Source organism: Lissotriton helveticus, chromosome 1_1 (assembly GCF_964261635.1).
Source record: "Lissotriton helveticus chromosome 1_1, aLisHel1.1, whole genome shotgun sequence".
NCBI lineage: Eukaryota > Metazoa > Chordata > Amphibia > Caudata > Salamandridae > Lissotriton > Lissotriton helveticus.
In genome coordinates this window covers 1,419,939,716-1,419,964,358 of record NC_136057.1, presented here as the reverse complement: position 1 = coordinate 1,419,964,358, position 24,643 = coordinate 1,419,939,716, and the positions used below count along the sequence as shown (strand labels likewise).

Genomic DNA, 24,643 nt, shown 5'->3' with positions numbered 1-24,643 from the left:
CCTACTTTTGGATATCTAGCCCCATGAACCTTAACAATTTGCACTCTACATTAACTGTTTAAAATATGTAATGCTGCAATGTATGGGGCACTCTTTCAGGATTTAAAGTATTTTAAGACTACACCTTCAGAATTGCTTATTGTTTTTTCCTTATATTATTTAACAAAATTAGCTTCAAAATGACCCTCCTCGCGAACCCCTATAACATCAGTGGCATCACTCGCTTCCCTCACTAAGTCACACTCACCCACAAGTTTTATATCACACAGCCTTGAAAAGTCCCTAGCTGCTGCTGCTCAAGCTGTACATCACTAGTGAGCCCAAATAAAACTGAATTATGCCAGGGATTGCTTGTGATCCCTTTTAGAGGGGAAGATGGGCTAGCGATTAAGTTGGATGGTTCCCATAGGAAAGGGGCCAAGAACATTTTGTATAGTTGGTCCCTATCTGTAATATCACAGATGAACTTAGATTATGGAATGGATTGTCCTTTGGTCATTGCCAGCGATTTAGACAGGATCAAGCATTTCAATTCATCACTTATGTGTGCTGTCTTAATGAGTGAACCTAAGTGACACATGTATGTCAACACATATCTCTCAAGCTCATGCCACATTTCGGTAAGGTGCGGCAATGGAATTGACATATGTCTGGGTTTGCTTGCGATCCGGTTCAGTATGGCCTATATAGCGTATCAGTTCATTCTTAACCTCCCCCTTTCAGGGAGGACCTAATTGATATGATTGGATCCTTTCTCCAACCATACAAATGAATAAAAATGATGGAATCAAATGAACCCTGAGTAATTAATTATCTGTGTTTAAAATGAATTCAAGCATTTCCATCCATCACTTATGTACAGAGTCTTCCTTGATGCACTTCATTGATGAAGCACAGAATGGCTGAAACACATCTTGGGGGCCATTGTACTCATTCAGCACGGATTGGTGATTCAGGCTGGATTGTCCGTATTAGTGTGTGGCCAAGACTGCTGAAATTCATTCTGAGCAGATACCAATGTTCAGTTTGATTTGACGATTTCCATCCAATATTGTTGTGTTGTCTAATCTCCCTGAAAGTGCATACATCATTAACCTATAAGTAATTCATTGAAAGTGCAATTTTTAATCTGCCCAGCTGATGTCCAAATGTAAGAGCCTACATGCAGATTCTTCTAACTCCTTTAGTTTGGCATGGCTTTTTGAGGTCTCATATTTGGCCAAAATAGTATCCTCCAGTTGGTTTTTGTTTGTGCAAAGCTCAGCAGCTCTTTAGTGCATCCACAAAATCTGGCCAGAGATGTTCAATATCCTCCTTTGTGTAATGATGCACTGTGATCAACTTGGTAAACTTGCACCGCTCATACCCTATACGATACATATTAAAGATAGAATTTGGGGAATTGGCGATCTGTATCTGCAGTTTCTCTAAGCACAATCCCATGAATACATCCTCCATGTTGATGGGTGTCACTTCAGGAGCAATGTGGTAAATCTTTGCAGCCAGGTCACCTGAAAGCACATACCCTGTTCCTGAGCAGTATGTGGGGTAAACATCTTTGGAGTAGACATCGCTTGACACAAACCATTTTGATTTTTGGTTACGAAAAGGCCTGGCCTGCCTTATGACAGCGCCAGTGAAGTAGTTCTTCTTAGCAGGAAGGTTTGGCTGGAGAAGATGGTTCACCAGGAATAATGGATTGAAGAACATGTCGGAGTCAATTTTCATGACATAGGTGGCATTGGGGCAATAGGTGGCCATCCACTCCATGCCCATCGTGGTCTTCAAGGTCAAGTTGTTGTATGTGTCCATGAAGTCCTGCTGTATGATGTCTCCAAATGTAGCACTCTCATTCCTCAACAAGGCCTGCTTAGCTGCAAAGACGGCAGGTGGTTGAGGAGCACCAAGAAGAAACATCCTCATGATGTCAACGCCAGGCATCAATGTCTCGTTACCCCACGTCTTCCGAATTACATCCCGGGTGGCAGCTTCTTCTGGTATGGAGGGTATTAACAGCAATAGGAATGGTGTGCGGCCCACGCACTTGTGAGCCTCATCAAAAAGGAATAAAAACTTCTTCTGTGGTGGTTCCATCGGCACCTCGACTTTTGGTGTGACAAATAGTGTACTTAAAGATTTGGCTTTATATATACTGTAACTTTGCCAGCTAACTAAAAATGAGACAACCATAACCACTCCGATGTAGACCTTTTTGAACATTTCTTGCATTTGTTACTGACACAGTCTCCTTTTTCCCTTTTCTGTCAGAATGCTTCAGGTTGGTGGTGTATCTACAGTGCACAAAAAGAAAAAAGTGTTACAAAGGAAGAACAAAGACAGGCATTCAGATATAATACAAGCAAGCAGCAGAGCACAATTTTCCAAAAGGCGCAGATGAGGCTTGCTGCTGCTGAGAAATAATGGTTCTGGGAAATGAGGATATCTGCTACGGTTTGATGGACTAGGCAATCTGTCAAACTCTAACTCTAGGCGCTTTGTTTCAGAATGCCATGCACTGTATCACTGTGGATGTTTAATCAATATATATGGAAACATTTTCCTTAAAAAAATTAGGGATGTGTAAAATTTGGCATGATCTACTTTTGCGTAATTATGTGAAAATATGGCAAAATTGCACAAAATAAAATTCTGTCATTTTGAGTCAAATATTAGTGTCAAATGCATCCTTGTGGCAAATTCTGGTGTGAAGATGCATTTAAAGAAGAGCATTGTGAACAAAAGCTGTTTTCCTGTGCATTTGCTGTAAATTTGCACTACGAACTCCGCAAAATTATGCAATATGGCATAATATTGAGAATTTCATGAAACAAGAGTAATACAAAATTCCTGAAATTACTTGTATGACAGAAGCATAATTTAAATTTGGTTAAGACCAATTTACAACATATGGTTAATGCAATTCTGGTTCGGGGAGATGTTGAGCATTTCTATTGTCATAGATGACCTACTATGTGTTTATAAAATGAAAAGCCTGCACTACATGTATAAAAACACTGCCTCTAATCTTCTTATTACTACTTAGTTAAGACTTTGCTAGCCACCAGTAATTATAAACTAACACAACTGCTGTAGAAGAAAACAACATCTTCCTCCCTCAATACATTTCAGGAGTCCTCTGGTAACAGCATGAAGTATTTTAATAAAAACTGCAATGGTCATTGGAGTTCATTCTGGTAAGAATCACTCTAAGAGCTCTCTCAATTACTGAAGCATTAACATTTTTATACATTCTCAAATTCTCAATAGAAAAAACATGAGTTTTCACAGCTGATAAACATCAAGTACATGTCGCACTAGTTCTGTTTCATTACTAAATACATGATGTGCATGTCCACATCACCCTTCAAATTGATTATTATTTGTTATTTAAGAACAAGGAACTCTACATCAGTGTGGCAGTAAAATATGTTTTCCATTTTCTGGATATGAATAATTCATTGTTAACTAATCATTTCCTTGACCACGGTCCAACTCGATCTCACTGGCCTGAAATTTAAAAATGCATGTTGCTTTGCTGAAATGCAACCCATATGACCTTATGCTCTAGGACATCAGTTGTTTTGCGGACCAGTCCCCTCTCCTTCCTATTTTCCCAGAATTGTTGTTCCATTGTCTCTCAGAATACCTGTACAGTGGTTATTTGTCACCAGTGTCAGCTGCCACTCTTCCTTGCGCAACTTGATTCCTATATCTCTGCAGGTTGCTGTCCAGTCTATTGTTCCGAACCACATCCTTCAAACCTGAATGTAGCACTAACATGTCTAACATTTTTCATATAGCAAAGTAAAAAGTCACCCATGTGAGGAAAAGGAAAGAGGAATAAGAAACAGAAATCCTAGGTGAAGGGCCCCACCAATGATAGGGAAACCATTGTGTTGTCCTCCGATAAAGAGACCCTTCGGGGGACCCGTAGGGAATTGCAGCGCCGGCCCTACGAGGAGCAACTGCCCAATGATGAAGCATGACACCTTCTGAGGTGTGTGAGGGCAACAGAGGACAACACAATGGTTTCCCTATCATTGGTGGGGCCCTTCACCTAGGATTTCTGTTTCTTATTCCTCTTTCCTTTTCCTCACATGGGTGACTTTTTTCACCCCTATGCATGGGTGACTTTTTGCACCTTGCATTAGGAACAGTGTCCCCTTTTTGGTATACATATTCAATTATGGAGCATGGACACTGGACCTTGTAAAAGCTCCTTGGTCCCCCCTCTTTTTTGTTGAAGTAATATAGCAAAGTAACTCAGTAAATTATTAAAAGAGAAAACAAAAAAGCAATAGAGAATGCAGCGCTGTATTGTAATGTTTACTTCCACGATCCCCCATTTGATACATTGAAAAATTACATAGATTGCAAAGATTACCATTATTTCATTATTTTCTTCAATTTCCTGTTCCTTCTGTATTTCTAACATTTGCTTGATCACGGTTTACTGTATTTCTTGCATATCTTTGCCAGCTTTCTTTATAAAGCATTTAATAATGGATAACATTAGCTTAAAGAGAATAAAAAGACTCGTCAATATTAGATCCGTTACTGGATCCTAAGAAGACTTTTCGTGCCCACCATATAGAACTTAGAAATTGGGATACAGCATAAACAAAATGGAGTTCAGTATTGTATTTTAGGAGCCTGAATGCTTCTTTACAGTGCTATGTGCCTAGGTTCCTGCACTATTGGACCAGCCATCTATGTCTGATTTTGTAATATCCCGGACAAAAAAAAGAATAATGAAGTTCAGTCTCCTCTCCCCTGCTGCGTTTATCAATAAATCAATCAATCATGGTTTATATTGGCCAACTACTTATAATCGAGATTTTCAAGGCGCTGGGAGGGGGGGAGGGGGTGCTGCTGATCCGTTTTATGGATTAAGAAAGGCTAACCCCTGGTCTGTTGACTGTGTACTCTTGTCTTATAAATGATCCAGATGTGTATGTCTCAAGCTTTTAACTGAATTTTAAATTTATGACAGATATTATATTTTGTATTATGCATCTCATTTATGTTTTTTTTCAACGAAATAAAGAGTATTATGATGATGGAACATGCATGATGAATCAACTTATGTTTGGCTAATCCAGCAGTAGTACTGTTCTGTCTTTTATTTTTCAGTTATAATGACACTACAGTATGAGGAACTTATTCTGGTAAGGGAACACCAAGAACAATATTTTCTGCCACTTGCACTAATTCAGCCACTGCAGCAACAGCTTTCAAGCATCATGGAAAAACTACAGCTAAACTATCCATTATAGTGGAATAGTAGGCATTTGGGTGGTTCTAATCCCCATGTTTCTGTGTCAAGACTCCCATTGGAAAGGAATCTTTCTCATGACAATAGAGGGTAAGCAGTTTAATAGAGTCAATCACGCCTAATGTTGGGGCAGGGGCCAAAACTGGTGTTTCAATGCAATAACAGATTTCTCTGCCTATGCTGTCCAAGTGACCGGGTCAGAAATGGCTAATTTGAAAAGGCCCTGCTGTGGTTTGGCAAACGCAGCATAATATGGAACCCACTGACGACAGTAACCTGCCATTCCCAGGAAAGAACAAATGTGAGAGTGAGCCACTGGTCAAGGAACTGCCATCAGTGCATTCCCTCTATCAGCAGAAATATGCCTTGCCCTAGGAGAAATATTATGGTCTAAATAATACTCTTTCAATTGGCAGCATTGTAATGTATCCTTAGAAACGTCATGGCTGACACACGTAGTAAAGGCAAGATGGCGCCTGCACGTCAGGCGCGTTTGTGAGAGCTCCGTTTGGGCGGCCTGACAAATCTTACCTGAGCTTTGGCGGCGTTTCTGGCGATTGTAGAGGGGGCCGTGATGCGTCCTTGATTCTTGATTTGCCGCTGTGTCACCGGCTTTCCAGTGTTCTCGCCGTGGGTTGCTGTGCAGTGGAGCCCCTCGTGGGCTTGGGCTTGGGCTGCTGTATTCACGGACGGCGATTGTCGGAGTCGGAGTCATCTGCTCCGTACCTGGTGCACTTGCTGGGCTGGCGGCTGCAGTTTAGCCTTTGGACGCTACCGGGAGAGATCGCACGCTGACTTTTGGAGCAGCGGGGCTGCTCGGCTGTTCGGCTCCCTTGCTGGGAGGCGCCTGTCTCCGACGCGCTGATTTGGTGCAGCGGGGCTACCCGACCGCTACGCTGGGGGTGGACTTTACAGCACCTGGGGAGAAGCTACACGGTACAGCGCGGATACCTGGCTGCTCTGCTCTGCTCTGCTCTGCTGGGAGTCGGGAGTTGGGCGTAGAAGCTGCAGCACCTGGGGAGAAATTGCACGCTGGGTTTGGTGCAGCAGAGACTGAGTAGAATCCACGGAATAGAGACCTTCTGGGGGGAAGAAAAGAACGTCGAATAATTGCCAAGTAAGAATCATTTTATAACCTATATATCCTAAGAGACTGAAATAGAAGCAGACTTAAGTCAGTGGAGACTAAATACCTGCATAATTATTTACTTTTCTTGGATTTTGGAAGGGCTAAGTGACTTAAGGAAGCCTTAGAAGGTTTTAGGCTCAAAGACTTGGCAAGTGGGATTTTTCAACATGCCCCCAAAAGCTGCACGTGGTGGAAAAACCAGACCCAGCGGTGATAATCCGATCGGGACTCGTGCAGCAGTTGCAGCAAAATCAAGGCAAGATAACAGCAATAATGACCCAGATAACACTCAACTGGGCACCCCAAAAATTCCACAAATGTTCTCCAAGGGAAAAGCAACAACAATGGTTATTATTACTAACCCTCAGAATAATGGAGGGAGTCAGGGAAAAGGCGGTGGATCATCGGTTAATAGCCAAGATCAAGATGAGATGATAGTAGCTGCATTGGAACACCTGATTGTTTCTCCAACAACCCCTTTGGCAATCTCATCCACAATCTGACCCTCCCGTATTATCAGAGATACAAAACGATGCCACTTTTAATGGTAATGATGGAGGGGTTATAGAATTGGCTTCACTTCGATTTGAAGGGGTAGAAGGCGACGGCGATGGCGACTCCACAGGCAGCAAAGACAGCGAATTTTATTCTCTATCTGAACACTCAGTGGGTTCTGACTTGGAAGAGTATCAGGACGAGGACATTGAAAATGCGGGTAACGAGAATATATGTAAGGAAGCACATGCTAATGCAGATGAATCGAGAGCAACTAGGTCTTGGAGCGAGGAAACTTCAGAAGGAGATCCAACTGTTATAGATCAAGAAATGGAGCTTGATCTAGCAGATTCTATCCGACACACTAGTTCTAGCCCTAGCCCTGAATCTCCTAATCTAATGCCTATCGATATAATATTGAAAGCTATATCAGAGCAACGACTAGAGGCAAAAGCAGAGCACTTGAAAACGCACAATGCGTGTAAAAAACTACAGAACACCGGACGACGCCTAGCTAAATCATGCAATGATTTTACGGACAGGATGGCAGCAGCAGAAGGACGCATATCCTCATTGGAGGATCAAGTAACTCTTATAAAAACCAATCTTGATGATTCAAAAGGGTTGAAAGAAGATGTGAACTCTAAATTGGTCGATTTAGAGAATAGACTCCGGCGTAATAATTTACGAGTTTTGGGTGTTCCTGAAGGAAGCGAGGGGCGTGATGTACGACAGTTCGTTATTGAACTCTTTGAGGAAGCCTTTCCCGATGTCAAGGATTGAAACTGGTCTATGGAGATTCAGAGGGCACACCGATTCCCCTTCCGCAAACAAACGGCACGGAACACCCAAACAAGGCAATACCCTCGTGCCATCTTGATATCCTTGAATACCTTCTTGGCGAGACAGAAATTGTATGATCTGGCTAGGCCGGACAAGAAGCGCTCTGGGAAGGGTATAGAATTTTTTGTACGCCCTGACTATTGTCATTCTACGGTAGAAAATCGTTAGAGAATGCGTCAAATGATCGAACCATTTCAGAAGAAAGGAGCACAAGCTTTCTTGCTTCAACCTTCTACGCTTAAAATCGTGTATAAAGGTCAAAATAGATTCTTCACCGCCGAAGCTTTAGCAAAGGCGTATCTGAATACACTAGAGTGAGAAGTAGGAATTGAAGATTAGTACATTAAGTGTATAGTATGACATAGACTCACTCTATCTAATGTTTGGACTCTTCGTCATGCCCAAACATTTGTGGCGCTCTCACATACATCACCGGGGCAATAGGCCCCTTTGCCTTAATGAAGGGGAAGGGTCACGGGGGGGGTAGCAGTGTTGGGGGAGGGGTCTGGGGAGGGAGGGCTGTTCACGGGGGGTGTGTGTGGGGGGAAAAAGGGGGAAAAAACTCAGTCAAAGTCATGGAATATTATGTTGAATTGAATAGTTTTTCTGATGTTGGTGGAATGGTACAATGTTATAAATTAATATTCGCAAGGAACTTCTATTATTTTTATGGCAAACTCTAATTTTTGAATATGTTCTTTTAATGTATGTGGTCTCAATAATGTGCAAAAGCGCAAACGCGTGATGCATGAAATTCGGTTAATACAACCTGATATAATATGTATACAAGAGACGCATATACCATGGGTGAAAAGACAAGTATTAACTGATCTTGGATTTATAGTGCTTGCTGCCTCTCAACAATCAACTACGAATAGAGGGGTGGCTATCTTAGGTCAACGCTCTGTAATTACGACGGGGAAGGTCAAAGTAGATAGTGTAGGTCGGTGGGCAATTGTGGAATGTGTAATCGGCAATGTTCTGACAACGATTTGTACAGTATACGGATCCAATGTGGATGACATCTCAGTTATAGAATATTTAAATGTAGAACTAGCCCTGTGGAGTACTCCATTATTTGTACTGGGCGATTTCAATATCCATGGGGAATTGAATATATGGGACCCAAACTTTACTAGATATTTAGGTAGGAAACCCAAGGTTTTTAAGGCACTACGTCAACTTTTATCCCAACATGGGTTGATTGATGGATGGCCTGTGACCCATTTGAAAGATCCTGGATATACTTTTTTTTCTTCACCACATAAGAAATGTGTCCGAATAGATTATATTTTCATACCTAGAAATATGGCTCAAGGATCCAATATGTTTGTTAAACCACGCATTACCTCAGATCATGCTCCAATTGTTATGGAGTTACCTATATCTAATACATATAGAACACACAGACCTTTCACTTTTAATAAGAAATTGTTATTAGACGAAACATACGTGAATCAAATTATGGATTGGGCCCTGCAATTTTTTGATCATAACAGAGCCTCTACATCTTATGCAATGGTATGGGATTGCTTTAAGGCAGGGCTACGCGGTGAAATCTCTAGTTATAGCTGGAGCATTCAAAAGAAAAGGAAAAATATAATGACAGAATTAATACGAGATTTAACTAATGCAGAGTTTGATTTAATTCGCGATATTAGATTACAACGTAATAGTGAAACATCACAAAATGAAGTCGCGAAACATAAAGCGAAGATAAACGGGATTTGGAGTCAAGACATAGCATTACAATATAAGGTGTTTCGCGCAGAGAGATATGAATATGGGGAAAATGTAGGCAGATGTCTAGCACAGAGAATGCGCGGGAGACAGAATATGCAGCGCATAAATTCTATAGAAAATGATCAGGGAATTCGTGTAGAATCACCAGAGGGGATACTTCAAGTGTTTTATGAATACTATACAAATCTTTATACTCAAGAAGATTCCTCTCCTGATTCACTTAATCAATACATAGATAATTTGGAATTGTCCCATCTAAATTTAGTACAGCAGGAACAATTAGAGCTTCCTATTACAATTGAAGAACTCAAGATTTCTTTGAAAGAATTAGCTCTTGGGAAGGCCTCTGGTCCTGATCAACTTCCGTTAGAAATTTACAAAATCCTATTCCCTATAATAAAAATAGACATGCTTGCTACGTTTTTAGAAGCTCAAAAGGGCCACCCCCCACTATCATGGGAAGATGCTAGCATAGTTGTATTTCATAAAAAAGACAAACCATTGTATCTACCTGGGTCGTACCGCCCAATCTCCCTTATAAATGCGGACGCAAAACTATATTCTAAAATCTTCGCTAATCGATTAAGCCAAATTGTTCCAACTTTAGTGTCTCAACAACAACACGGCTTTCTTCCAGAACGCGGCACTATTAATCATATACACCGGGTTATTGTAACACTAGACTATGCCACTGCGCAACATAAAGACGTCGGATTGGTATTTTTAGATGCTGAAAAAGCATTCGACCGTGTTTCATGGGCATTCTTGTGGGCAGTTATGGGGAAAATGGGATTTGGTTCACGACTTATATCTTCGCTACAAATTATGTATAGGCACCCGAGGGCCAAGATTTGTATATCTGGACAAGAATCTAAGGCAGTTAGCATCACGCGGGGTACACGACAGGGGTGTCCCTGTTCACCATTATTATTTGCTATCTATATAGAACCTTTGTTAAAGGCACTAATGTCATCTCAACAAATTCAATCTATGGTCCTACCAGGAGGCGATATAAAGGTGTTAGCTTACGCTGACGATATCGCAGTGGTAACTTCTGATCCGGAATCTGCACTAATTGAAATAGAAAACCTTACAGGCCTGTTCGGCAATGTGTCCGGATACAAACTTAATAGCCAAAAAACTCAGGTTATATGTTCATCAGGCCTATGTACTAACGATAGCAGGGTTTCTATAGAGGCCAAATACTTAGGTATTAAAATTAGACTCATGCCTCAACAGTTAGTCTCGTCAAACTGGGCTGATATATTAGTGTCAGTAAAAAATCAACTTGATAAAATAGAATGTCTGCACTTATCGCTAGTAGGGAGACGTAATGTCCTTAAAATGACTATTCTTCCGAAAGTTTTATATTATTTTCGAGCAATACCACTGGAAATACCCACATTAGAATTAAAAAAATTGCAATCTATAACTGATCGATTTCTATGGAGTGGGAAAGCAACACGGAGAGCATCTAAATTTATGACTTTACCAATCTTAAGGGGGGGCTGGGGAGTCCCGAACTTTACACTCTACTATTTGGCATGTCTTATACAAAATCTTAAATATTTCTCAATTGGTGGAACTCCACCTTCATGTGAAAGCCCTGATATTTTCTCTCTTTTATTAGGTCCACAATCTCGTCAAATGTTACTTCGTTTTACAGAACCTAGCTATTACAAGAGAACGAGATTTAAACTTATATGGTCTGCTTTCAAAGGATGGCGTTCTATTCGGAAACTCATCTCATTGGGTCGTGTTAATTTTTATACCCCGTGTAATTCTATAGAACTTCTTCCGGCAATCTTCAGGGATCACACTATGGGTATTTGGCGCGAGAAGGGTATAATAACTATTGGCGACATGGTTAAAAATGGCATCATTGCCTCATTTCAGGAGTTAAGAGACCAATTTAGTCTTTCTAAAAATGACTTCTTTAAGTACTTGCAAATAAGGGATTTTTTCTTTTCACATCTATATATTGTACCATTATGCTCCAATGAATTTATGGAAATATTAAGAAAACCAACACGCATAGGGACTATTTATAATTATCTGTTAAATCTACATCAGGATGATATGGACCAACAAGCATCAAAATGGTGTACAAGACTAGGCATATCAGAAGCTCCATTTCAAGAATCAATTGCTATGGCTGATAAAATTATTCTTTCTTCCAATTTATATTCTCAACATTACAAAACTTTATTTAATCTCTACCACACACCACTTAAAATGTTAAAATGGAGTAATGCATATAACGGGAAATGTTATAGGTGTCAATGTGATTTGGCAGATATTGTACATATATTTTCAGACTGCCTTATATTAAAACCATTTTTTGTATCCATAGAACTCTTTTTAGCACATATTACAAAATGTGATGTAAAAATCTCTAGAGAGATGATTATTTTTGGCTTATCGAATGATAATGAATTGTTTTCAGGTTATCAAGAGAATAGATATATTATATTCATGGCCATGGCTGTAGCTCGCCTTTGTATATCATCGATGTGGCTAAAACCTGAGGCACCTACATATGAAATGTGGCGAGCAAAATTCTATAATATCTTTAATTTGGAGTTTAACCTTTATCGTGTCAAATCAATTAGGAAAAAGAGAAAAGGGTACAAAATCTGGCAGACTTTGATAGATTATTTGGATCATTAGTTATAATTATTTATGTCATTTAAGAATTTGAAGATGTTTTCTAGACTGTACATATCTGATGTTAAGAACACTTCATGAATCTCTATCTCTATGTACGTTGAATATGTGGTTTTTCTTTTTTTTGTATACATGACTTTGAACTGAATCAATAAAAAATAAAAAAAAATAAAAAGAAACGTCATGGCCAAGATTAGTTAGGTCAGTCAGTAATGTAATGGTATCTTGCAGGCAGGGTTGATGAGAAAGAGATGCTAGTAACAAATTATCTACGTACTGACAAATAGTAGAACCCCCTGGAAATACTAATTTGCATGCAGTAAGGTAATAATAACTCTCTCGCCCCACCTGTGCACAGTTTTATCATCAATAGTTTCATTGTAAATGTTGCAGTGATATAATCAATGATGTCATAAAAGATGTCATGAAAGTTGTCATATGTGAGGTAATTAGCAGGCCATGGCGAGGGTGTGGGTTATAGTTACCTTGGGCATGAGTTATAGTTACTTGAGATTACTGTAACTATAACTGGAGAATTGCTGTGTTTTTTAGAGTTTAAAACATTATGTTCTTACTGAACATTACCCTCCATGACTTTTTATGGGCTTGTATATATGGGCCCCTTTCATGCATTACTCTTCCTGAAAGTGGCATTCCATGGGTGTTGCTGTGGGTGTTCCCATGCAAGATCCATGGAACTTGACGCATTCCCAAATTTACAACATTTTGTAAAACTGAGAATGCATCAGAATCCTACGCCTCCCCATGCAGGGAGACTTTACATGGCCATGTAATTATGGGCAGGTACACTTCACCACCGTTGTGTCCAATAAAGTGATGCACCTGCAGCACAATGGGCTTGTAAATGAGGCACTGAATATATAATGTGTTATATTCCCTTTCACAGGTTCAACAATTTCCTTTGACTCCTTACCATCCATTCTTACAGCACTCCACATGCTGCACATGTTATCACAGAACAGAAAAGGATACTCTTTGAACCTTTCCAAGGTTCTGAGACATTTCTTTGTTCAGGCGCAGAAGGACTTCATCACCCTTAATCACTTCAGCCAGCAACCTGCCAGGAGGTGGAGGAGGCGCAGCAAAGCTGCTTTGTGCATCAAGTGCTTCTTAGCATCCCGCAGCATGGCACACGTGGAGATGAGGCAGGGTAACCAACTGAGATGGAGGTAAATTCTGGACAGAAGTGTCAAAAATCAGGGCAAAGGGTCCAAATTCTGAACAAAAACTCAGGACAAAAGATCAATTTTATGGACACAACCAAGGAGAGGACTTACCCCACTACTTTGTCAGTGCATTTATTTACTAATTTCTACATAGCACTATTTATTGGATGTATGACGTTACAACGCACACTTTTACAACGCATACCTTTACAAAGCATTTTTTACACCGCAACATCCATTACAACGCACACCATTACAACGCATACCATTACAGCGAATTCTTAAAAAATACCTTTACAACGCATTCCACTACAACGCATACTACATTTACAACGCATACCATTACAACGCATTACATTACATTGCATATAAGGTAAGTGTTGGATAGTGTAGGGGTTAAAATTACTATTCTAACTCCAGGGGGTGCAACAGTAGGGAAAGTTTTGGATGGTGTAGGGGTTACAATTACTATTCTAACTCCAGGGAGTGCAACAGTAGGGTAAGTGTTGGATGGTAAGTTTTGCGTTGTAATGGTATGCGTTGTAATGACTGCGTTGTAATGGTATGCGTTGTAGTGGTGTGCGTTGTAGTGTAATGCGTTGTAATGTCTGCGTTGTAAATGTATGCGTTGTAATGGATGTTGCGTTGTAAAAGTTTCGTTGTAATGGTAGTGCGTTGTAAAAGTTGCGTTGTAAACGTTGTATACCCTATTTATTCACTATGATCTTTATGATATTTCCTCTAGGTATGCTACATTCAGATGGCACAATATGTCCTTGTTTAATAGTAAATTCATGCCCGTAAGCACACTGTCAAAGGCATCAACCCTATCCAGATTTACCCAAACTTTCTCGGCGAGATAGCAACAGCAACATTTTGATTCTGTTTGTAAACATTTTAAAACGTATGACATACAGGGTGGGAAACATTAAGGTAAGTGACTATCTGCTAGTTTAGAAAAGTTGAACAAAAACATCTAGCTCACCTCAACCTCCAGTCAACGTTAAACCAAAATTAAATTAACGAGGCAGGGCAGATAGGGTGAGCAACATTCTCACACCTAAAGTCAGGGTGTGAGGTACCCACTTGTCTGCAGTCTTACAGCACTAGAGTGTGCTTCAGGACTCTACATTAGGTTCAGAACTGGGAGCTTAGAATACCAGACAAATAAATCTAAAGAGCAGTATGAAATCGAGATCAAGTTGGAGATCCATAGCGACTGATTCAAAGGGTTGTTGCTAAGAACCGGGCAAATAAGTAAGTGGAAAACAAGGTGGGTCAATTCCTTAAATTAGACTAGGCGGGCCAGCCATGAGTATCGGAAAGTATTTTGTACTTGGGGATTTGTCTCAGCAGAGAGGAGAGAAACAAGAGAGGCACTGTCAAGTGGATGAACAAGCAGCACCCACCCAACCTGACAGCTGTTACAATGGTCCGCTGGTTGTGCCTGTGAAGAGTGAGCATGGTCCAGACCCCTGGGAAGGTTGTGTTGGGCAATTGCCCACTCTGTCCATGTCTTAAAATGGTTCTGCAGTTGAGCCAAGGCTGAACCAGCGATCTGGCTCATCCTTAAGTGCCAAAGTACATGCAGAATCGTCAAACTATTTGGGATGTAAATTTCACAAGCAAAATGTAAAAATGTAATAACAGTTTTATAATGTAAGAAGTGTTGCTTTAACTTATGGTAGTGTTTTCCCCTTTATATACAGTTAAACCCCTGATTGACCTGGAAATCGGTTACCTTTCGAAACCTAGGTATTAATATCTACTATTATCCCTCACTGACTTGCAGTATGAATATCTGGGCAAAGCGACACTGTTGTCCGATCCCAGTTAGCTTTTTGGTCTTCTCTTCCACTTTCAGTAATGGGCCACGTTGCACTAGTGAATATAGTGGTGCTACCCCATTTATTGCATTATTTTGCAAATCTTCACCTGCTCATCCCTAGTTTCTTCTTCAGACCTTTTAACACATCCCACATCGGATTTGGAGGCTGGTGCACCACTGGGCTGCTCTTTTCACTCTAAAGATGCCCATGACTGCATGTGGATTAGCTTGTCAGACTTAGAATGCCATTATTTAGCTGCATTGCTCCAATAGGTGTTTTGCTGGCTCTCTGGTCACCCCCTGCATCAGACGGGGATTGCCTGTTAATACTTTAAGGAGGATTACTGCACTACTCATTGATTCTTAAGGACCATTCTATCCTACACCAACCAGGGTTATTCCACCCATCTTTCTCTTACCTTAGTAGAACCCGTGAACTCACTAACACGAAGAAACCCTACACTCCTGCAATACCTTTGCTGGGCCTCCACACTTGCACAAGATGGCTTCTCTCAAGGCAACTTCGTCAGGGGCATGCTGCAGGCATCTCAAAATTGGGTCATTTGTTTGTTGACAGTGAGCTACTAGATTTCCAAACCCATATGTCAGTCTTCACCCGGGTCAATTCCTTTGTTACGAACACCTTAAACAATCATTAAATGTCCTATTTCACATCTGTCACCTAGCACCAACCCCACATGAGGTTTAACAAAAGCTTTACACCATAGGGACTGGCAACAAACTGATAAGAGGGGTGTACTAGAGCTTGCCTGTAACATGGGGACCACTACAGAGCTTCTCTCCGTACTAACTGGGAGACTGGCATGGCCAAACCTCTGCACGATATGGAATAGGCTGAAATATTGAAATATCCCCACATAGTATCCCAAGGGCCCCGTTTAAAGTAATATTCAATTCATATTCAATTTAATATTCTGAACTAAGCCTACCTAAAACCTGTCTGAATTAACAAAATATATCTGCGAACTGCAGCTGTATGTCCTCGCTGTATGCAATTAGGTGCTGATTTGCTACATAAGCTTTGGTCTTGCCCCACATTCTTTTTATACTAGCAGAGAGTTCTCTAGGTGCTGTTGACCATGATGAACTGTGTACTAACACATTTCCCAAAAGTGGTCCTATTGGGCACATTCCCCTGACCTAAGTTCAAGAAACCTGCCACCAAGCTCCTCAACCTACCTCTTCCTCTATCAAAATGCAATATTACTCTTCTCTGGAAGGGTTTAAGACCAGATGTATCAAAGGTGTTTACCCATTCTGTGCCTATGAGAAAATGTGTTCGTACATATGGCCCTTACTTCCTCCGGTTCTCATAAGTTAGGCCAAGGTCTCGCTCTCTTGTTTTCGATCTGAGGGCACTTTGTCACACAGGGAGAAATGAGCCGGTCTGATAAAATATTTTAGTGGCAAGGCATGAACTATTTTGCTGTAGGGCTTTAAAAACTGCCCCAAGGATGATACTCTCCCTCCATAAACCACCGGCATATGGATTCTCAGTTTGTATACAGTAGTTATTCTTGCCGCACCTAGGAAACTACTAAAGGCGTTATAGTAGTTTATTTCGATCAATAACATGATCATTCAAAATAAGAAAACATTTCATTATAGAGCATTCCAGTAGACATATACATTCATAAACACACAACACATTCAATTAAAATGAATACAAAAAACTACAGCTTTTCACTTTTATAAGTACAAAGTTCGGTCTGGATTACAACATTTAAAATTATGATTAGAAAGAGGTTATCGAGCGATACTCTGTAAAAATATAACAATAAAAAGTAAGATAGAAATTTATCAGCTCTTCAAAAGCTATAATATGGGTTTAATAACAGCCATAGGATTAATTTCAAATCAACAGTCAGAGGGGCCTATCTTCTTCCTTCCCGGTATAAATCCCTAATTCATAACCTGTGCTCTAACCGGATCAGGATCTTCTCCACCATGAATAAAGCAAGTATCTAGATAGAGTGAAAAAAGCCACCTAGTTGTGTCTGATGAAAAGACACGCAATGCTTCTTTAGGGCGTGAGAAGAATAACACACGACAAGCTGGATTAATCCAGGTTTCTCTCAATTTTGCATATGACGGGCAGAAAAATAAAAAGTGCACTACAGTTTCAGGGCTAACCTTACATAGGGGACAAAGTGAGTTTACAGAAGCATTATTCAAGGTGCTTCGCAATGCATTTAGTGGAAGAGCCCCGGTTCTATACCGTATATAAAGTGCATGTGCTTGAGGTGTTCAATTTCATCCATATAAGATTCAAGCATAAACCAACTTTTAATATCAAGAAAACAGATTGTTAGAGAGTCGGTGGTCCTGGTTTCAATGTATGAGGAATCAATAAATACCCAAAATCTCTTTTTTAAATGAGACCCATTTTTTTGTGTGGTTGATTTCGGATCTTCCCACATAAAACCCGGTCCCAAATTATAGAGTCAGATCTTTACTCTATGAAACCATATCAAGCGCCCAGTACGACTATGATAGGTTAGTAATTCCTCCGTAGCCTCCTTGAAAGGAATCTGTGTCGGGCTGGTTTAAAGTCTGATCCAGAACAAAAGCACCTTCGAGACAGCAGAATGGGTAATAGACTTCAAGCCACAGGGGTAATAATGGTGTATTCCTTGGAAGGTTTAAGGCTGCTCTTAGAAATTTGTTTTCTGATACTTCTAGTTGGTTCAATTGTTTCATCCCCCACAATTCTGCGCTGTATAAAGCTGCACCCTTCCCCTCTGACCAATGTATTTCTAAAACTTGAGAAATTGGACTGAAAGGGGAGCTTTTGGCTTTCTTAATTATAGCAACATCTACATGTTGCAGAGAGAGTGCACTCTTTTGTATTTAGGGAATCAAAGACATGTTCTCACTTAGTCTAACCCCCAAGTAGTCAAAAACCTTTACCTGATCTAGTCTTTTGGAGCCTAACCTCAATGTATTCTTTGTAAACTTATACAGGTTAAATACCATAAACTTAGTCTTTGAGCAGTTTATTTCAAAACCTCTTTCTTTGCAGGCGGTTGCAAACTTTGTTAATACTTTCTGAATCCCCGCAGGGGTTTTGGAGATAAGCAGCATATCGTCTGCAAATAGAAGACAGAGGATTTGTTTACCCACCAGTTTTGGGGGATCCCCTCCACAATCATGGAGATATTTAATGAGCCCATTCATATATAAAGTGAACAAGGTTGGCGCTAAGACACAACCTTGGCGTACCCCTTTTAATACTGGGATATTTTTTGTTAGTCTGCCATCTGTATTCCATTTGACATTTGCATAATTTCCAGTATGCAATTGAACCAAAAGTTGGAGCAACCACCCCCGGGAGACCAAGATCACTTAAGGCAGCACACAGCTTAGCACGCTCTATTGAGTTGAACGCTGTTTTTAAAGCTACAAATACGATGTACAGATGGCCCTTAAGAATAATTACCTCCTTCTACATTAACAGTAAAAACCAGAACACCTTATCTAGAGTACTCATAGAGGGTCTAAAACCAGCTTGCAGTTGAGAAAGTATACAAGAATCTTCCATTCAGCCTTGAAGATGCGTTAGAATCATTTCACTGAATTTTGTTTGGGATACATCTATAAGGCTGATGGGCCTATAGTTTCCCGGGTCTCCTTTGTTGCCCTTTTTGAAAATGACAAGAATTTGAGCTCCTTTCCATGTGTCAGGGATATCCCCACCACGTGTCATGGCTGAATACACTGAATGGAGTAACGAGCCCCATACACTTGGTTCTGAGCGATATAAATCACCAGGTAACCTGTCTAATCCTAGGGCCTTTCCAGACTGTAGAGATGAGATCGCATTAATAGTCTCCTCTAGTGTAAAATCAACTTCTTCCATGCACTGCACTATGAGGGGGCCTCTATTTGACACAGCTATATCCTCCTCCAAGAAGGGCGCTTTCCATGAAAACTGGCTCTGAAAATGCTCTTCCCACACTTCTGGTTGTATTTAAAAATCTGTTTAGCTAACTGGCTCTTTATGGCCTTTAGATAGTAAGTGCCAAAAAGTCTGTGAGTCCTTTAGTCTTGACGCCTCAACCAAAGTACACCAGTTTTCTTCTTCCCATGCCTCACCCTGTGTTCTCTTATAGGCTCTTCTTGAGACAATTATTTCGCCCCTTATTCCATTCTTGACTGCCCTTGTTAATTCTAATTTGTTTATGTTTGCAATCTTCATTATACCATGGAACAACTTTAGCAGTGGATATTTTAGAGTTACACTTACAATAGAGTTTATTTTATTCTCCTTTTATTATTGGATGTAATGATAGGGGTAACTACTGGGTTTATTTGATATTGGGGAAGAATAATGCCTGATAACTCCAAAAACAGTGCATTATAATCACTGTCTTCTCTGTCCAGGACAGTCATATCATGAATATTGGACCATAGATCAAGGTCTACCAAGATAAAATCAATTCTGCTCCTTATGCTACGCCTTTTAAAAGTAGTTTTAGCCTCTACATCTGAGGGAGTATGCCCGTTACAAGCACGAATCCCATTTGTAAGAGTAAAAGACACTACTTGCTGACCAACCTGTGATATTCTTTTCAGTGCAGGTATTTGGAGCTCTTTGATACCTCTAGCTTGCTCTTCCTCCTGTACCAGATCTTGGATGTACTCTATAGGTTCATGGGTCGTGTTAACATCCCCGGCTACAACAAGATAATAGCCTTTGCAAACTTTTAAACCTTCCCAGTTGTCTGTGATCATTTAAATGCAATTTAGAAATAAGTTGGGTTTTGTATTTTGCCTGCCTTTCTTTTACAGCTAGCTCCCTGATCCATTGTGGATCATAGGTACCCGTAACAGTGGATTGGTATGTCGGGTACAATAGAAATAAGTAAGAAGGAACCAGGGTTGCTGGTAGTAGAGTTGTTAGGTCACCCGATTAAGGTATATGATAAATTGGAAAAATATGGGCCTGGTACATGTATGGTGAAAATTAGTGGCCGGGTGACCTGCGATCTCTATCAATGCCTACAAGGACTGCAAGCATGACAAAGTGCAGGTATTTGGAGCTTTTTGATACCTCTAGCTTGCTCTTCCTACTGTACCAGATCTTGGATGTACTCTATAGGTCATGGGTCTTGTTAACATCACCGGCTACAACAAGATAATAGCCTTTGCATGAACTATCAAGGAACTCAGTCAGGGTTAGTAAAGTGCCCGAATACTTAAGGGGACTACTGAACCGGTTATACAAATTTATTAGCCTCAAATGCATATTCCCTTTTACTGAGATAAAATCAAGGCCTATCATTTCCTGTGGCTCAATATTTAGCTGTTTTATAGTACAACTCAATGATAACTTTACCCAGATAACAATCCACCTGCAGGTCTACCAAATCTCGAGTGTCGGGCTTCTATGCTATATGTAGTGTACCCCACCCTATTTCACAAAGCTACCCCATTCTGGATCATTTATTTTTTATTTTAACCCTGCGATATTCCATGAAATAATATTTAGATACTGACCATCAGAAGCTCTTAAATACGACTGTGGGCCTTCTGTAGATTTTCCTCCTATACATCCACCACAAGGTATATACTGACCCTTAAGTGTGGCTGGGTTTTAATTCACTCTAGGACTCAAGTTGCTTATATTTTCTTCACTTCTAGGGCTATCAACGATGACCACTTCATTATGAGGCAGCCGACTACTGCAGCGTACTTTGAGTCAATCTGGATTTTACAGCCCAGACAAAGCCTGATGTCTGTTCCTTGTTTCTTTGGGGAATTGATCCCTAGATGTCTGCGGAAAGGGGAGTGCATTCATAATCATGCTTCTCGGATCACCTATGGGTTTAAGAAGCCTTTTAAAAAAACAGGGGCATAGCGCTGATCCTTTGGGTATGTTCACTCCCTGATTTTCTTCGCCAACCTCTAATCAGTATCCCAGCAAGGGCTGGTGACCTACAGTTTATTACTACACAATCTCCACAGATAGACTTACACAAAGGACCAATCCAACTCACTCTTCTCACAAACAAGATGTCACCATAGTTAGTACTTGTGTAGTCAAAATTAACTAAAGGCAGTGAATTAAGGGTGCCTATCTTCGACACACTGTCAGGATTTCCCCTCTAGAACAACTTCTATTAAGCACCACAGGGTTCATTGCTCTGCTTCTCTACGTTTATAGTTAAAGCAACGACAACTGGTCGGGGGAGGAGGGGGGGGGGGGGGGGTAGTGGGTAGGTACAGTTTTCCATGGGTCAGTTTGTTACACAGAAAAAAGTAAAAATTGTATGGTAACTCTTCAGAAATAGCCCAGGACTGTTCTTCTGTAATTGTATGATGGAATCAATTGCTATAGACCTGGTTACTATCAAGCTATGTAACATCTTGTTGGCATGCAACAATTAAATATTTTTAAAAACATTTGGTAGTGTTTCAGTTAAGTGCATTAGATCACCACATTGTATTGACATTTATTTGAAGTGAACGTTTTTACACATGAACTTTAAAACATGCTCTAACCCTCCCCTTTGATAACACTAGGAGTAACAAAGTGAACCAATTATCAAGTGTCCCTTACATATGGACAATATTATTGTCATGGATGGTGAAACATTCCACGCTAATAAAACATACATGTGATTTATTTGTCCACAGTCCGTCTTAAACTGAATTACTTGAAGGTGCTCTTAAATTTCACTATCAAGTAAATTGATCTGACTAGGATCACACAATTTAGCCATGAAGGAAATCTAGGATTTGAACCCAGGCCTCCCGGTCACACATAGTGCACTGAAGCCACTGACTAGATTAATGTATTTTTCACAATCTCCGTTAAAACCGGAAGGCAGTGTTAATCTGACACAATATCTAAAACAAGAAAGACCCCTAATGAAGGTAAGGGAAGGCAGGACACCATATCCTGATATCCCTGACCTTGTAGACTTTATATAGCTAGTCTGGAATAGGGCAAGCCACTGAAAGCTTGGGCCAGTCTTGAGTCTGAAGCCTGGCACTGGCTCAGCTCCTACAGGAACCTCAAGCCCATAATGAGCTGAGCTTTCATGTGGCTTCTGCCAGCCTCCTTCCCTCTACCCAGGAAGTAGCCTTAGGGCCACGGCTGCTATCGTCTTTGAACATGGGGAACCAGATTTGAGTCTCAGCATCGACTCAACATCCGGTGATTCTGGGCAATCCGCTTATTCTCCCATGCCTATAAACGATGAATGTGAACTCCTAATTCGTTTAATGGTGAGCATGCAGGTGGAATCAAAGATGTGGCTAAAAGAGAAAAATATTCTGTAACTATTTTGTTGATCTATCACCATCAGGTAACTACATATAAAAAAACACTCACCTTAACTGATAAATAGATAAAAGTTAAACTAATCAGTAGAAAATGCACTATTTTATGTTATGAAACCTCTATTGGTTAATGCAGTCACAGTGAATGGATATGCGTGCAACCGGAGTACACAGAATTTAATCTTGTGTGGTGCAGCAGGGAAAAGTGACTTGTATATGGTTAGTGCTAGGAGGTCCCTGAAGCACTGCGCATGTTATTTTAAACATACATTTTACCCAGTATTACAGGCTGCCACTGAATGAACATACACATTTAGAATAAAGATAAAGGTTCAAACATGTATTACTCTTCATTAAACCCAGAGCTCCCACAGCTCAGCTTGGAACACCCTTTCAGTACCCTCTCAAAATAAAATATCTTTGTCTTCAGGAACCTTCATTTGGCTTCATCAATAAATGCCTCTCAAGCAGCCTTAACGTTTGCCAATTAACCAATTGCACACATTTGCATTTCTTTAGGAAAGCAGACACCCTTAAACAAATGCTCATTTATTTTTATTTTAGCTGTCTGCCCTTCCCACCGGAATGCAATTAGGGAGACTCCGACACGTCCACTTCAGCTGGAGAATCTCAATTGTGCAAATTCACTTTTTTTTCTTTAGTTAAAATACGGACAAATGCCGTCCTTTAACATATCAATCACGGACAACGGACGGTAGGGCAAATTTACAGACCGTCGGTGAAAATTACAGACAGTTGGTCACACTAAGATGAGGCACGGGATAAGACAGGGCCCAGATCTGGCCTATTTGTGCCCATTAGGTGCCCGACAGATGCTGGGTCAGGCCACCCCTCTCTCACCCAGTCAATGACATGGGCGAACACAAAGCCTGGAGCCACTGTTCCACCGATTACTAGAGATAAAGCCATTGATCATTTTCTGCAGCGGGCTGTAGGGGGTCATCTCAAAAGAGACTTAACTGACTGAGAGGAGGTTGTCTTAGAAGGAGGTGTTCTTGTCCCTTAGAATACTCTCCAAGGGGAGGATTATTGTGTTTGTACCCAGACTGCTTGTACTGTGAGCAATGCAATTGTATGTCCTGACTTGCCTTACATTTCAGGGTCTATCTCTTTGGGCTACCCTTGCTTATTGAACCCGTAGTACAACACAAAAAGAGGGGATTGTGAAGCACGGGTCAGCTTGCTGGAAAGTCAGGTAAAATCACAGAAACAATGGATCAATCAATTCTCCACTCATCTGACCTGTCAGATGTTATTGACAGATGTTCCCCAGGGTGCATGCTCTTATGGGGGGGCCTACTGCTTCCCATTCGTGATAGGCTGGAACTTCCAGAACTTAAACTGAGTCCATTACTGAACAAAAAAAGATGCTGCATCCTTGTTACCAGTCATCTCTGATGTATCTTCTGGATCATGGCCCTGTTACTTAGCCTTAACTTGTGCAGGGGTTAACGCTTCCATAAATGCTGAAGGTCTGTCGGGCAAGTCTAGAGGTGGAGTTGAAACGATGACCATACCTGCCAGAAGCTTCACCATGTCCTCACGCAAATTACCTTAATCTATGGAGCGATTCCCTGATTGTAATGGCACCAAATCATCTCATATGCCCGGCTTTCTTCACCTGCCCCGCTGCATGCCCGTATGTTGTAATATTGACCAATCTGCCATATTAAATGGTGGCCAAAGTAAGGACTACTACCAACTGCTTAATGAAGCTGTTCACTGGCTGTCTGTACACAAGGTCCTTAGCAAAAGTAATCAAATAATTTCAGCTCCCCGAGTTTGTCTGTCAATACAGTCCTGAGGTGGGAACAGTGTCGTAATAAATTTCAGAAATCTCATCTATATCCAAAATATGTTACTCTACAAAGCATGAACTGCTGCTAAACACAGTTGCATTTCTGCTCGTTTTTTTATAGACCTCTGAACTAAGTGGTTCATTCAACCCAAAGACCAACTTGGCTTAATATTAACTCTCTGTGTCAGTGCACACAATTGATAGGAATTGAGAATGTGTACCCAATTGGTAGTACATATTAGGAGATTGGCACTCTAAGGTCTTGTCACATAAATGTTAGGTTTGTAGCATGAAATTTGGTATGGTGCAGTAAGGTAGGGGAAAACAACCAGATCCCCAAATGTTTGGT

The 24,643-nt window shown here is 40.6% G+C and overlaps 1 protein-coding gene across 2 annotated transcripts in view; it reads right to left on the bottom strand.

Moving 5' to 3' along the window:
• Nucleotides 1-685: 685 nt before the first annotated feature.
• The window catches only part of LOC144773208 (beta-1,3-galactosyltransferase 2-like), a 47,760-nt gene continuing 23,802 nt past the window's right edge, over nucleotides 686-24,643 (bottom strand). The window contains exon 2 of one of the 2 annotated variants that reach the window (XM_078658104.1): nucleotides 686-2,291. In XM_078658104.1, coding sequence (XP_078514230.1) covers nucleotides 1,261-2,229 — 969 coding nt within the window. In that variant the 5' untranslated portion in view covers nucleotides 2,230-2,291 and the 3' untranslated portion in view covers nucleotides 686-1,260. Of the gene's footprint in view, nucleotides 2,292-13,263; nucleotides 13,350-24,643 lie in introns of those variants that run through there. The other variant, XR_013599928.1, reaches the window with a different exon arrangement.